At 32.5% G+C, this 14,989-nt stretch overlaps 3 protein-coding genes and 1 pseudogene across 5 annotated transcripts in view; 1 reads left to right on the top strand and 3 right to left on the bottom strand.

Annotated features, from left to right (window-relative positions):
- nitr3d (novel immune-type receptor 3d) overlaps positions 1–14,989 on the top strand; it is a 155,516-nt gene that overhangs the window by 41,722 nt on the left and 98,805 nt on the right. The gene's annotated exons all lie outside the window — the stretch shown is intronic.
- On the bottom strand, positions 120–2,491 carry nitr1h (novel immune-type receptor 1h). Of its 2 annotated transcripts, XR_012383205.1 has the most exons (5): positions 2,317–2,491; positions 1,895–2,239; positions 1,462–1,803; positions 847–1,317; positions 120–646 (listed from the first exon to the last, which is right to left on the bottom strand). XR_012383205.1 is itself a non-coding variant. In XM_073908211.1 (4 exons), exons 1-4 carry the CDS (start codon positions 2,381–2,383, stop codon positions 1,175–1,177), a joined length of 897 nt encoding a protein of 298 aa, XP_073764312.1. In that variant the 5' UTR covers positions 2,384–2,491; the 3' UTR covers positions 120–1,174. The 2 variants fall into 2 exon arrangements, 1 of the variants encoding a protein (XP_073764312.1); XM_073908211.1 differs by having other exon boundaries at positions 120–1,317.
- Positions 4,743–8,442, bottom strand: nitr1k (novel immune-type receptor 1k). The gene is made up of 7 exons (XM_073908207.1): positions 8,414–8,442; positions 8,247–8,328; positions 7,801–8,151; positions 7,374–7,715; positions 7,039–7,143; positions 6,902–6,924; positions 4,743–6,783 (listed from the first exon to the last, which is right to left on the bottom strand). The coding sequence occupies exons 1-7, from the start codon at positions 8,414–8,416 to the stop codon at positions 6,682–6,684; spliced, it is 1,008 nt and encodes a 335-aa protein (XP_073764308.1). The 5' UTR covers positions 8,417–8,442; the 3' UTR covers positions 4,743–6,681.
- Positions 12,358–14,611, bottom strand: LOC141375452 (uncharacterized; annotated as a pseudogene).

The following is a 14,989-nucleotide window of genomic DNA, read 5'->3' as shown; positions in this document are numbered from 1 at the left end:
AGGGTAAAAGTTACTTTTAAACTTCACTTAAAAATTCTAATATTTTGAAAAAACAGTCGACTGGCGCTTCAGGCCAATAATTGTTTGCACAAAATCAAGAAAAGAAAGAGCATGAAATACAATCAATAGTAAAAACTTTATTAGCTTTATTGACAGTTTTTTGTTAAATGTGCTAATATTTTAAATGTTGCATTTAAATGTTGCTAAATGTGAAAGTATAAACAAAAAAGACATGCAGTATTGAATAAGAAATACAGCAGCAACAACAGACAAACCAGTTACATTTGGCTCTTATTTGAGCAAAAGAATTGTGAAGCCAAAGAGTTGAACATACCAAATAACACATGATCTCATCTGTTTATTCCCACGTGCACGCAATCAAATAAAATCAAAATAAAACAAGTTCAAAATGACATTTCAGATTATATTAAAAGACATTAATCTGACATTATTTTCTGCAAACATCATAAAAATGAACTAAGCCACATTTACACTTAAGTTGAACTTCTTATGGCCTGAAGCGTTTTGTAGGCATTTTTTGAGTGATCATGCTGTACTTTACAAATGAATGTTCTTCAGAAAAGTTCATGTTAAGTCCTTCTGCACTCAAGTCATTTTGGGCAGCAATGATCAGAATGTCTTCACCCTACAATAATCAGGGGAAATAATCAACATTTTTATTTTTGCACTTGATAAGATTGCCTGTATTATTCAAATTATTATTATACTATTCAACCTTTTGAAATCTCAAACTTAAATCTACACTACATGTAAAATATAAAGATTTTAAATAATTGTAGAATTTACTGTTATTTATAATTCAGAGAAATAATTTTAAGGACTTACTTGATTGTCTTGATTTGTGGATTGTGGATGAAGAAAAACAAATTTAATTATTTAAAAGGCAATTAAACATAAGTTGTATTGTGGGTCTTAAAAGGGCAATGAAAAATATATAAATAACAAATATCTAAACATCCTTAAGACGTTTTGCTTTAGACGTTAAACAAGTGGTATTATTATAATATATTTTTAGCAGTGTGATCATAAGTTAAAGGAAATATGACTTCTTTAGTATTTAATTATTTTCTCTCTTGGTCCAAAAAAGGTATTGATAAATGTACCTTGATAAAACCCACAGAAGCCATTTTATTTATGTAGTGGAATTATGCAATTACAAATACATGTTAGCAGTAAGTGTCCCAATAAATATCTTACCTTTCTTACATTGTTTTACGGTTACAAAAACAGCGTACGCCAAAAATAAGACGTTTAAAATCCCAAGAGCAATCAGAGTATGATTTACAGCATTACTTTCTGAAATTACAAAACATTGAATATGTGATTGAGTGCTGATTGTAGATCAGTTCATATTTCCAGCAACATCTGAATCAAATATTCCTCCTGAATGACAAGCTTTAAATATTTCTCTAAAAACCTTTATATATATAATATAACTACCTCTAATATTCAGTTGAGTTCCTCGTCCAAACAGTATTTCTCCACATGCGGCCACAGAACAGTAGTAAATGCCAGTATCAGAGCGACTGATGTTGTTCTTGTGGAGACTGTAGACACAGCTCTGTGTTTGAGACTTGGTGCTTTTATTACAGCGGCCATTTCTCTCCCCTTTGGTGTAAAGCACTCCTTCAGAGTCTCCTGAGCTTTGTTTGAACCAGTAGACGCTGTGATCTCCTGCACAGCTCTCAGTGAAGATGCTGCATTGCAAATTCACTGAATCTCCTGGATCAACAGTGTCTATCAATGACTGATGAAGAGTTGTGTTTCTGTCTGCGCCTGTGTCTTCATGAGCACAGAAAAGGACAAAAAAAGCTCAATGAATCAGCCACTTCACACATACAAAAATAATTATTATATACAATAAAAGCCTTACCTCTGACAAGTAATCGAGTTCCTGAACCCATTCCAATGTTGTAAGATGTTGCGATTACACAGTAATATGTTGCAGAGTCTGACGGCTTTGTCTTTAAAATGGTCAGATTAAAATAACCGTCTTCTTTCATAATATTAAAACGATTCTCAGAGTTGTTACTCCAATTGGGTACTTGATCTAGATATAAAGACACAATTTGTAGGGATTTTCCATCAGCTGTTTGTTTAAACCATACTTTTGTCACCTGCAGAAGCCTTGAAAATGTGCAAGGAAGGTTCACATCCTCTCCCGCTGCAGCTATTTTGACATTATTCTCCTGAACAACTTCCACACCAAAGGAGCAAACTGCAAAATAAAAGTGTAGTATTACATTGTGATAAAGGCTTTTGAATTTAAAATAAAGCATATAAAAGTATATTCACCTATGGTTGAGCAGAAAAAACAGATTAAAAAGTACTTCATGGCCGTTGGTCTTAAAGAAATATCCATCAATTGTAATTTGTCCTATAAAGTCAGCCCAAAACAAATTCTTGACACCAGAGTTAAGTGATAGAGATCAGTAGACTGTTTACCCCACACTTCAAACTCTACTTAGATAAATGAGACGCTTACACACTATTATCTTATTTATTCTGTTTTCTAAGAGTTGATTGGCCGCTTGGAAAGGGGTTTGAACTGAGCTGAAACCTCTTCTGCCAATTCAGCCAATCAGCGTGGTGTTGTGGTTGAGTTTGCATTATTATTATTATTTTTTATTAATTTAAGCATTATAATTATAAATAATTACAATATACATAATTATATATTTATAATTATAAAATAATTGTAAAATAAATAATTAAAAAATATAAAATGAATTACAAATAATTATAATAAAATGATAAATTATAATAAAATTGCAACTACAATATTGTTTATCTTACAAAAAGTAAAAAACACTTGTTTCAAAACTAAATTTTGAAAACTAATTACTGCGTGCAAGTACAGATTTTTTCGCACTTAAGTCATAAATCAAATCATAAATGCTTAATACATTTTAATTTGAATTTAAATGTTATTTTTCATTTTAAGAGAATGGCACTCTTTAAATGTTAGTGAGCATATGTCAGTTTAGCTTTAGTAGAGAATGACCTCTGAGTCTGTTTTCACACCTCTAGCTGCATCAACACCACTACTTGTGAAACCTCAGCTATTCTTCCATTGCTAGAAAAAAGCCTCATCAGTGCCCTGCAGACAGACAACTATTAACACACTATTAACATACTCTCTGATACTTAATAATCCGCCTTAAACTAAAGTCTATAAGACACAGATTTGTCATTTCAGCACCAAGGACAGAGATATGAATAATTTCTGCATTGCAAAAATGATCTAACATACCATATATACTGTATATATATAGGTTTTATGAGCACAATTTCAATGAGATATTATTGAGATAAAACGAATGCAAACTAACAAAATCTGACAAATCTTAAAATCAGTAAACTAGTATTGCTATGAAACATATTTAATTCAGAAGCGTTTAATATGCCATGTTTAATGTTGTTAAACTTTAATAAGCTAATGGATTCTTCCCCTACACAATAAGTGATTTCAGGTTTCAAACTGATCGAACGTAAAAAGGACATTTGAGTTTCTTAACCAAAAATATGAACAACATCTCATCATTGAAGTCTGGACAGAACACAGAGAAGGAACAACATGATAAAAGCATGTGCAGCATACAGCCAAATGCATTTCCTTTTATATTTTTATTTATAAGAGTGGTGGTCATTTTCGACTTTACTACTATGATCAAAACGTGAACCTCAGATTCAGACCCAGTCCATATAAGGAGAGCATGTGACTGAGGATCTTACTGAAGTCGGAAGGCAGAGATGAATTTCATCATTTCCTGCTAAAAAAGACAGGAAGAAACAGTTCATTATAGAACAAGAGATGCTGGAGTGAACGTCAGCCGACAGCTTTCAGAGTGTCTCACCTTATTTTAACTTTGAAGATGTCACATTTGTGGTTAGACATTTAAAAAATTCAGAACAAGAAAAGACAATCGTTATTAATGTACAATTCATATATTAAGAAGTTATTTAAAAAAGTAACTTTGTTTGATTAAATAGTGGTATGCAATTCCATTTTTCATCACTTTCAATATAGCACGCAAAAACAGTATAAACATCAACTAATTGGTAATATTCTGAGAATCAGATTCATGAAGGTCTTTTGTTCATGCTTATATGAAATATGTACATCACCAATCTTCCTCTGTCTGTTCCCCCCTCCCCCTCACTTTTTTATACCACACTCTAAATTGAAACCACAGAAGTAACTTCCGCAATGAACAGCTTTCACTACTATTGCACTTAGTTTTTTTTAATGTCAGAGTAAAAGTTATAGTTATGAGATAATGAAGTGATAAAATACAATATCATATTGTGTTAACCATTTGACTTTATTTGAACATTTGTTCTTTTAATAAATTCAGTTATATCTGCCTGCAGACTTGCAGATGCATGTAGGCAGACACATGCACTTAACAGAACTGGTGGAATCACTGTAAAGTGTAGTGTTAGAGGCAGGGTATACACTTTAAAAGAATGTGCAGCCAGACCCTTCTCACTAGTTCTATCTTTTTTTTCATTTTCAGGTGTAGAGTGTTAGAGTGAATACTTTGTGTTGCAACTAGGGGTGTAACAATATACATTTATATGTGTACATATGTGTACATATTATATGTCATACATTTTTTTTTACTCATTCTCCAACTGTCAACACATTTTATAAATAAAGAGCACTTAAGACCTCACATAAAAAAGCCGAGGGGAAAAAGTTTTTTTTTTTTTTTTTTCACGCACAACCATCTCTGATTTTTGCTGCAACATTCTAATGGTAGGGTCCGGATTTGCAACAAAGCATGGATCCATCCTTGTATCAACAGTTCAGGCTGGTGTTGATGGTGTGGGGGATATTTGCTTGGCACACTTTGGCCCCATTAGTACCAATTGAGCATCGTGTCAACACCACAGTACCTGAGTATTGTTGCTGACCATGTCCATCTCTTAATGGCCACAGTGTACCCATCTTCTGATGGCTACTTCTAGCAGGATAACGCACCATGTTATAAAATGCCTAAATTAGTTTTGCGGCACATTAATTTCCATACTGACAGGGATCGCAGATAGTTTACTTCAGATTTTGAAAATTAAATTACTGGCACACATATACATACAGTATACAAGACTTTCTATCTTTTCGCTTAGCTTTTGGTGTGTACATTAAAATAGTTTATCTGTGGAATCTTGCCACGGCATGTGTTTTTAAGAAGACATGGTGTAAATGCTCTTGTAAACTGATGAGCCAATAGAGCCAATCACAGGCATATCTATTGAGCGCATGAACACAATGACCAATCAGAATTTTTCAAGAATCCACTCAGCAGTGCCCAAAATGCAAGCAGGAATTGCTGCCATCACCACATTTTTAAAATCTTAGTAATGACTTGTATCTAAGTTGCTACTTCTAACAGTACTCCCAGTGCCAAGACCCACCATTAATGTCTAACTACTAATAATTCAGAAGCAGTTAAACCTTTGATTTTTCCTTTAATTGTAAACATAAGTTATTCTATATTTTAGTTAAGCCTAAATTATACAGCATAATATTTCAATATTTTTTTTTGTTGGGTAATATGCTAAATTAGAATATTTCTTTTTAACTTGAGTGCTGACCGTTAATATTATTCAGTAATGATGACCATCGCTTTGAGCAATTCTGACACTTATTTTTCAGCACTGATAAGTTTATAATAAACCAATTTAGTGTAAACTAAATATAGCATCCCTTACGTGTTTTAATAATAATAATAATAATAAAAATCTAATTTCCATCATCAGTGTAACTATACATGAATTACAAGCTCCACAAGAACATTCACATTCCTAACACTGAAATTAAATAAATACGTTGCGTAAAAAAATAAATTAGCCAGCCTCCTGTGAAATTTACTCTTTTTCAAATATTTCCCAAGTGCTGTTTTAAAACAAGGACATTTTCACAGTATTTTCTATAATACTTTTTTTTTTTCTGGAGAGTCTTATTTCTTTTAGTTTGGCAGTAATATAAGCAAACAAAAACAAAAAAAAGCAAACAAAAACTAAACAACTTTAAGGTCAGTAATATATGTATGTCTCCATAAGAAAACTGCATAATTCTAGTATCATTTATCCAAATACTAGCATCTTGCAAAATAAGTAGAAAAATATGATTAACTGTCATCATGCAGGGCAAAGGCAAACAAAATTTGTTATTTAAAACAAATAACTTTAAAAATGTGTTGAAGACGATCTCTTCATTAAACAACACTTGGGAAATATTTTTTATAATAATTAAAATTCCTCTATGCTATATGCAGTGCACAAGTTTATTTAGCATGTGCAAATAAAGGATAATACACACAAGCTTTTTTTTTTTTTGCGATGTTTTTACAATTAAAGGCTTTATAATTATTCCAAAAAGCAACACAGTCAAATAACATTCATGCATTGATCTAAAAATACTGTATGTCAACTGGCTCACAAACCCACACTTTAGCATAGTTTAAGCAAATTCAAATATCTTAGAACAAATTTACAGACAGTACAAAATCAAATAAAACAAAAACTTAAAAAGACTTGGCCTTACTTTTTTTAATCTGCAATGACATTTGATGACAAAAACTTTTCAGCATTAAAGATGTTTCTCTAAACTTTTAAATGTTACTGGTGTAATCTGACCTGTGCGTACAGAGATCAGTCTTTTTGCTGGAATTTGTGAAATTTTGCTCTGGCTCTTCTAGTGTTCAGAGGTTTCTGACTAAAAGCAATGGCTGCATAATTCAGGCTGTCTTCATCCTATTATAAAGAGAAAATATAACTTCTGTTAAGAGAGGATGCCTATGTAATATGATTTAATGAAATCATCACATCAAATCACAAATATTTTAAGAAAAGTTTGAGAAATTTTACTTACTTGAGTTGTTTGAGCAGCGGACGCTTAAAAACATCAAGAAAAAGTGTAGTTATTATAAATAGCAGTCATGTTTTTTATTTTTTTTTATCTGACTGTTTTGCTTTACTCTAAAAAATATTTTATCCATAAAGTCTTACTTTTATTCTGACTCCTGAAGATTTTAATTCCCATAAAAACAACTAGGGCCAAAAATATGATATTTGAAATTCCCAAACCAAGAAGAGCAGGATTGAAATCACTTTCTGTAATAAAAATGAAATGAATTTCAATTTCTGAACATTTTAACATGAGTTCAGTTTCACGTTTAGATATGAATTTAAGTTTTCATAACATTTAATACATCAGTTTGCCTTTTCAGTTGGATAAAATTCTTTAGATAGCGTTTTGTACATTTGTTTAGTCAGTTAGGTATCATGTAATAGTTTATGAATCAAATGCTTTTTCACAAATATTTGTTTCGCCTTAATCTTACCTCTAATATTCAGCTGAGTTCCTCTTCCAATCAGTATTTCTCCACATGTGGCCACAGCACAGTAGTAAATGCCAGAATCAGAGCGACTGATGTTGTTCTTGTTGAGACTGTAGACACAGCTCTGTGTTTGAGACTCGGTGCTGTTCTTACAGCGGCCATTTCTCTCTCCTTTGGTGTAAAGCACTCCTTCAGAGTCTCCTGAGCTTTGCTTGAACCAGTAGATGCTGTGATCTCCTGCACAGCTCTCAGTGAAGATGCTGCACTGCATATTCACTGAATCTCCTGGATCAACAGTGTCTATCAAAGACTGATGAAGTGTTGTGTTTCTGTCTGTGGCTGCGTCTTTACAAGCACAGAAATAGTACAGAAATGGTCAGGATTAAAATTAGCTACCACAAGCAAACAGAGCAAAATTAATAAAAATTACCTCTGACAAGTAATCGAGTTCCTGAACCCATTCCAGTGGCCTGATATGATGAAACTACACAATAATATGTTGCAGAGTCTGACAGGGTTGTCTTTAAAATGGTCAGATTAAAGAAATTATCTCCTTTGGCAGCATTAAAACGATTTGTTTTCTCAAACTTGGGGTTCCAGCTTGGTTTTTGACTTCCATATGAAGACACAATTTGTAGGGATTTTCCATTATTCGTCTGTTTAAACCATGCTTTTGTTAGTTGTGTATGCCAGGAAAATGTGCAGGTAAATTTTACATCCTGGCCAGCTTCAACTATTTTTATATTATCTTCCTGAACAACATCAAAATCAGTCGAGCAGACTGCAAAATAAAGCACAAAAGAGTTAAACAGTTTTAATAGTTTTATAGTGTTAAATGGATTAATACAGTATTTTATAAGACATTTAGATATTTACATATTGTTGAGGAAAGCAACAAAATGAAGTAGCATGTCACTATTAGTCGTCTACCAAAATTATTCTTGTGCTTTGAATTCTCCTATAAAAAAGAGAACAAATGATCAAGCTATTAATCCGTATACATATGCTACTGTAAAAATGTAGATGAATGTGTCCTTCCTCACCATGTGCTCATCGGCCTCTGCTTCAGACAACTGAGGCTTTTATGCACTCTCACCTTAACTTTTATCACATCACATGCCACATCAAAATGACTAGAAAAACATTCTAACCCAAACATCTTTCCATTACTCCCTCTCTCATATGTTAAAACATGTCATAAACATTGCAGCTTAAACTGCCCACTCAAACCTTTACACAATGTTGTGTCAGTTCTTAAAAATACAGTGTTGTTTACCAGAAAAAAGCAGGAAATAAGATGAAATGGTGAGTAGATGAATCTCAAGAGCCTCAAAGTTGCTGTCTTCGAGTTTGCAAGATATTAAAATGTACAGCTTAAATACGGACTTTTGATCATGGCTGAGCATGTTTTATATCTATTTGCCTGTCTGTTTTCTTTGTATTTTTGGTTAACCTCTTTTGCATTCAAGTGTTAAAACACAAACACATCAAGATAATTTTTTTTCTTGGTTTGGTTCATTATTTTGTGTAATATGCTTGTATATTCATAGCAATAAAGATGCTGAGGGCCGTACATTTTTTTTAAATGCTGGTGTGGGAAGAGTTAAATATTTTACATAATTACTACAGCCTTTTAGTCTGCTAAAATAAATGTAAGTGTGGATAATAATGATCCAGTGGAAATTTGTGTGTTTGAAATACTGTCTGAGTAAGTATAACATGTGAGTTAGTATTGTAGTTTAAATGAAAATCATATACTGCATCTGGTATGTTGTTAGTATCACACATCCTACCAGCGTCAGTTGTGTCCCTTCTGCTCAATCACAAATTCTCTTTTGTGGCCTAATAGGATAGTAAAGAGTCAGAATCTTGGCTGAAGTGTATATTATCAGTGAACTATCTTAGATCATCCTATCTCACATACATCTGTACTTCACCTTTACACAACTGGGACTATAATGAAACTTCAAAATAATCCTCGAGTTAAAAAAATGGGTATATATATATTTTCATAATTAGTAGGGATTCACCAATACCAGCATTGGGTATCAAGTTGATAACTGGTTAAAATGCTCACATCGTATATGAAATGCAGATACCATGCACTGATACCACTCAACAGTATTTCACTATGTGGATGTGATTTGTTGTCTTGCCTGATTGCAACGTCTTAATGTATTATATATTAATAGCTTAGTCTTTATAAACAATCTGTTTATAAAATACATTATTAACGAATCTATAGGCTACTGAAGAATAAACTGAAAATGCAATATGAGCCTTGCATAATGATGACAGTGAAACAAGCTAGTGCTCATTTTATATATAAACTATAAATATTAAAAATGAAAGGAATTTTAAGTAATGGAACATAACATGTAAAAAAAAAATCTAAGCTATTATGTGAAAGACTACAGGCTAAATAAAAGTGCTTCGTCGGAGCTGAATATCACTGTGGTTGTGCACACGCGTGTTTGTTTACAGCTTCTGTAAAGATCAGATACCCTATACCTGACAGATGACACAATCTCAATAAACACTTGATGCTTGCTGTCAACTAGGCTACATTATTTAATGGCATTAGTTACGACATTGATAAGATCTGTTGTTGTCAAACTTGTTTCCTTTTTAATATTTAGTCTTTATTTTCTTTTAAGTCTGTAATACCACTATTATCCCTCATCACCAGTAAAATAACCAGCCTTTGTATTTATTGTATTTCAAATTTATATTTAATCAAAATAAATTGTAGCGAGTTTTACTTATTAAACAAACCCTCGCCTTAACTCGCCGCTGGGGAAAATTAATGCTCATCTGCACAGAGAAAAAAACAGATGCTTTAGACATAATTTTTAAAATACTGACTTTATGTCAGGCCTATATGACCAGTTTCTTGTACTAAAAGCATGTTACAGTTTTCTCTGGTAATGACAAATTCATCCATTGCCCCTGTCAGTTTCAGTTTCAAATCCCTATTCGCAGCACTGAAAGTATTCCCAGATTACCTTGGAAGAACAAACTATGTCGGAAGGACGAGAAAACTCCGAAACATTGTGAGATGATGGTTGCACAATTTTTAAAATGAGAGTGTGTATTTGTGGCAGGATGTCAAGATAAAATTGCTTTTATCACCTTAATATTTTAGAGAATGTAGTTAAAGTTTGCATAACCAACTATTGATCTTATCTACCTGCGAACCACAATGTTAAACAGCATGTAGCCTACTTTTTGATTGCATGAGCATGGAAAAAATGGCAGGACTCACGATTATAATGAAGAACCGTGCATAACAAGTTTTATGTATCCCCATTATGCAATGTCAAGAGTGACTTCATAAGGTAACGTAAACTGCACACCCTCGATTATGTAATGTGAAGTCATGGATGTGTGTCAGCGCAAAGATTATCCTTTAAATGTCCATGCTTAATCAGTAATCGATCAGGCCTATCGATTTACAGCATTATCAACAATATGTGTACATTTTTGGCTTGAATAGTGTAGTCTTCTGTTAAAGTTTTTTGTGTACATCCAAAAAATAAAACATCCTTTTAAATTAATTGCACCTTTATTGAAATCAAATATCAGAATTGGTACTCTGTATCGGCAAGCACTCAAATTAAAATACTCATTCTTGTATCGTTTTTAAAAAAAAAGTGGTATCAGTTTATCTCTAATAATGTTTTTTTTGACTGAATTGATAAATCAAGGTCTCTTTTTCCTTATATGCCATTCACAGTGATATTCCAACCTTAGACTTTCTCTTACATCTGCTTCGTGAATCTCACTAAAGATGATAAAAACACCAGTTGAGCTCCAGTCACATTAATTGTGTTTTTACTTTTGGTTTGTTTCCCCCAAATTGAACCCAAGGGCTAACAAAAACCCAAGACATAAAAGTGGCCCAATTCTGTGGGAAAACCATGGACTTGGCACCACTTACTTTTCAAGTAATTACAGTAGGTGTGACATGCATAATTGCAGAATTACAGAATGATGTATCTGAAAATAACAGCCACCACAGGTTTAATTGAAACAATTTGAATCTAACAATTTGAAACAAGCTAGGCACTATTTGTGAAAAGCAAAGTTTTACTTGTGACTGAATGAAACTGGCAATGTAACAGGATTAAATTAGCAAATGAATACAAATAAATGTTTAAGAATTAAATAGAATTGTATTTACTATTTAGACGGCTGATTGTATTCAAATGTGTACAATATGTTAATGCCACTAATTTTACAGGGTAAACAAAACTTCAAACTTCGTTCAAAAGCTAAATTGCCTGCAAAAGTAAGATTTTCCCATTTTGACTGTTCACATATTTCTCCTCACACATAGACACGTTTGTTACATGTACTTGATCAATAACACCATATTTTAGAGAATAAGGGCGCAATTTAGTTGCCTGTTGTAATATTTTGAAATAACAGTGGGCACATTTTTTTTTTTACAATTTAAGAAAATATGTTAATATGCTAGCACAAAATATGAAGAAAAAAAAAGATCAATTCAGAAAATACAATCAATACGAAATGCTTTAATGTGTTTTTGTTAAATGTCTTAATATTCTGAATGTTGCATGCTGCTAAAGTAATGAATAGAAGATACTGAAACAATATAAGACTATAAACAGAATTATGTTTGGCTATTTATTTGAGCAAAATAATTGTAAAACCACTCTGAATTTAGTTTTTATTATTAGGCTGAAGATTAATTACATGTAGGTGTATGTAGAGATCACAGAGCAAATGTCATTATACACGTAACTCTGATTATGCAAAATTACATTATAATGAAAAAAGAAAGTACAAAGAAAGTTTCTTATAATGAAGAAAGAAAGTACATTATACATGTATGCAAAATTATACAGAGCATTTGTAAAATAATAACAACATTTATTTGAATCAAATTATCTTATTTCGACATCAATTGCCAAAAACACAACAGTTAAATATAACAAACATGGTCTGATGCCAATACGTACAAGCAATGAACTATATTCAGAATAAAACATGTTTAAAAATGACACATTAAAAAGACAATATTCTGACATTATCTGCTGCAAATACACCATTAAAATGAACTAATCTGCATTTAGGCTTGAGTTGAACTATTTATGGCCTGAAGCGTTTTGTAGGCATTTTTGAGTAATCATGCTGTACTTCACAAATGAATGTTCTTCATAAAACTTTACGTCGAGTCCTTCTGCAATCAAATCATTTTGAGAAGCAATGATCAGAATGTCTTCACCCTACAATAATCAGAAAAAAAAAATCTTTTAAAGATCCACCAGCAGTCTTTTACGCTTGATTGTTAATGTTATTGCAATAGACAAATGTATGTTTTGAACCATTTGAAATATTAAATATAACTTTACCCTAAACTAAATGTAGAAAAATTTAGATATTGTAAAATGTAATCCATTAAACTTTATTTCCTATTTAAAAAAAGAAAAAAACTTACTTGATTGTCTTGATATTTGTGGGAAAGAAAAAAAAAACACATTATTAAAAAAGACAATTGAACACTGTAAGTTGTCCTTAGGGTCTTAAAAAGCAATAAAACGTGTTAATTCCATATATTTTTAAAGACCTTTAAAAAAAGCTTAAATCAGAGTTAAAAGTTTTAAATTTAACATGCGCTGCAAAGAAACATTTTATTTTGTATTTTGCTTTAGACACATTTCCTGTCGAATGAGCCCAGGGAAATTAATATTTTACTTTTTTCTTTTTTTTTACTGTGTGATCAAAAGGTGTATGGTAAAAATAATTTCCATCTTGTGGTGTTTAACTTTGTTCTCTCTTGGTATTTAAAAAGTCTTCAGTCTACATAAATGTACCTTAAAACCTACAGAAGCCATTATAAAGTGAAATTATAAATATGAGCAATTACAAATACATGTTAGCAGTATGGGTACCGAAAAATATCTTACCTTTATTACGTAGCTGTATGGTCACAAAAACAGCATATGCCAAAAATATGACATTTAAAATCCCAAGAGCAATCAGAGTTGGATTTACATCATTACATTCTGAAATGACAAAACATTAAATTTGTGATTCAGGGTGCTGATTGTAGAACAGTTGATATTTTTAGCAAAATCTGAATTAAATATTCCTCCTAAATGAACCTTACCTTTGATATTCAGTTGAGTTCCTCTTCCAAGCAGTATTTCTCCACATGTGGCCACAGCACAGTAGTAAATGCCAGAATCAGAGCGACTGATGTTGTTCTTGTGGAGACTGTAGACACAGCTCTGTGTTTGAGACTCGGTGCTGTTCTTACAGCGGCCATTTCTCTCTCCTTTGGTGTAAAGCACTCCTTCAGAGTCTCCTGAGCTTTGCTTAAACCAGTAGACGCTGTGATCTCCTGCACAGCTCTCAGTGAAGATGCTGCACTGCAAATTCACTGAATCTCCTGCATCAACAGTGTCTATCAAAGACTGATGAAGAGTTGTGTTTCTGTCTGTGGCTGCGTCTTTACAAGCACAGAAATAGTACAGAAATGGTCAGGATTAAAATTAGCTACCACAAGCAAACAGAGCAAAATTAATAAAAATAAGTTACCTCTGACAAGTAATCGAGTTCCTGAACCCAATCCAGTGGCCTGATATGATGAAACTACACAATAATATGTTGCAGAGTCTGACAGGGTTGTCTTTAAAATGGTCAGATTAAAGAAATTATCTCCTTTGGCAGCATTAAAACGATTCTTATTCTCAAACTTGGGGTTCCAGCTTGGTTTTTGACTTCCATATGAAGACACAATTTGTAGGGATTTTCCATTATTCGTCTGTTTAAACCATGCTCTTGTTAGTTGTGTCTGCCAGGAAAATGTGCAGGTAAATTTTACATCCTGGCCAGCTTCAACTATTTTTATATTATCTTCCTGAACAACATCAAAATCAGTCGAGCAGACTGCAAAATAAAGCACAAAAGAGTTAAACAGTTTTAATAGTTTTATAGTGTTAAATGGATTAATACAGTATTTTATAAGACATTTAGATATTTACATATCGTTGAGGAAAGCAACAAAATGAAGTAGCATGTCACTATTAGTCGTCTACCAAAATTATTCTTGTGCTTTGAATTCTCCTATAAAAAAAGAGAACAAATGATCAAGCTATTAATCCGTATACATATGCTAAAAATGTAGATGAATGTGTCCTTCCTCACCATGTGCTCATCGGCCTCTGCTTCAGACAACTGAGGCTTTTATGCACTCTCACCTTAACTTTCATCACATCACATGCCACATCAAAATGACTAGAAAAACATTCTAACCCAAACATCTTTCCATTACTCCCTCTCTCATATGTTAAGACATGTCATAAACATTTCAGCTTAAACTGCCCACTCAAACCTTTACACAATGTTGTGTCAGTTCATAAAAATACAGTGTTGTTTACCAGAAAAAAGCAGGAAATAAGATGAAATGGTGAGTAGATGAATCTCAAGAGCCTCAAAGTTGCTGTCTTTGAGTTTGCAAGATATTAATCTGTACAGCTTAAATACGGACTTTTGATCATGGCTGAGCATGTTTTATATCTATTTGCCTGTCTGTTTTCTTTGTATTTTTGGTTAACCTCTTTTGCATTCAAGTGTTAAAACACAAACAC

Source organism: Danio rerio, chromosome 7 (genome assembly GCF_049306965.1).
Source record: "Danio rerio strain Tuebingen ecotype United States chromosome 7, GRCz12tu, whole genome shotgun sequence".
Classification (NCBI taxonomy): domain Eukaryota; kingdom Metazoa; phylum Chordata; class Actinopteri; order Cypriniformes; family Danionidae; genus Danio; species Danio rerio.
The sequence above is the reverse complement of the archived record's forward strand: the minus strand, read 5'-3'. Positions and strand labels throughout refer to the sequence as shown.

Coding starts and splice junctions, on each gene's coding strand:
- nitr1k (XM_073908207.1), bottom strand. Junction 7,716..7,800: donor AACTCGATTACTTGTCAGAG/GTAATTTTTATT, acceptor GTGCTTGTAAAG/ACGCAGCCACAGACAGAAAC. Junction 6,925..7,038: donor CTTCAGGAGTCAGAATAAAA/GTAAGACTTTAT, acceptor GATGTTTTTAAG/CGTCCGCTGCTCAAACAACT.
- nitr1h (XM_073908211.1), bottom strand. CDS start 2,383: ATGGATATTTCTTTAAGACCAACGGCCATGAAGTACTTTTTAATCTGT. Junction 2,240..2,316: donor TTTTTTCTGCTCAACCATAG/GTGAATATACTT, acceptor TTTATTTTGCAG/TTTGCTCCTTTGGTGTGGAA. Junction 1,804..1,894: donor AACTCGATTACTTGTCAGAG/GTAAGGCTTTTA, acceptor GTGCTCATGAAG/ACACAGGCGCAGACAGAAAC.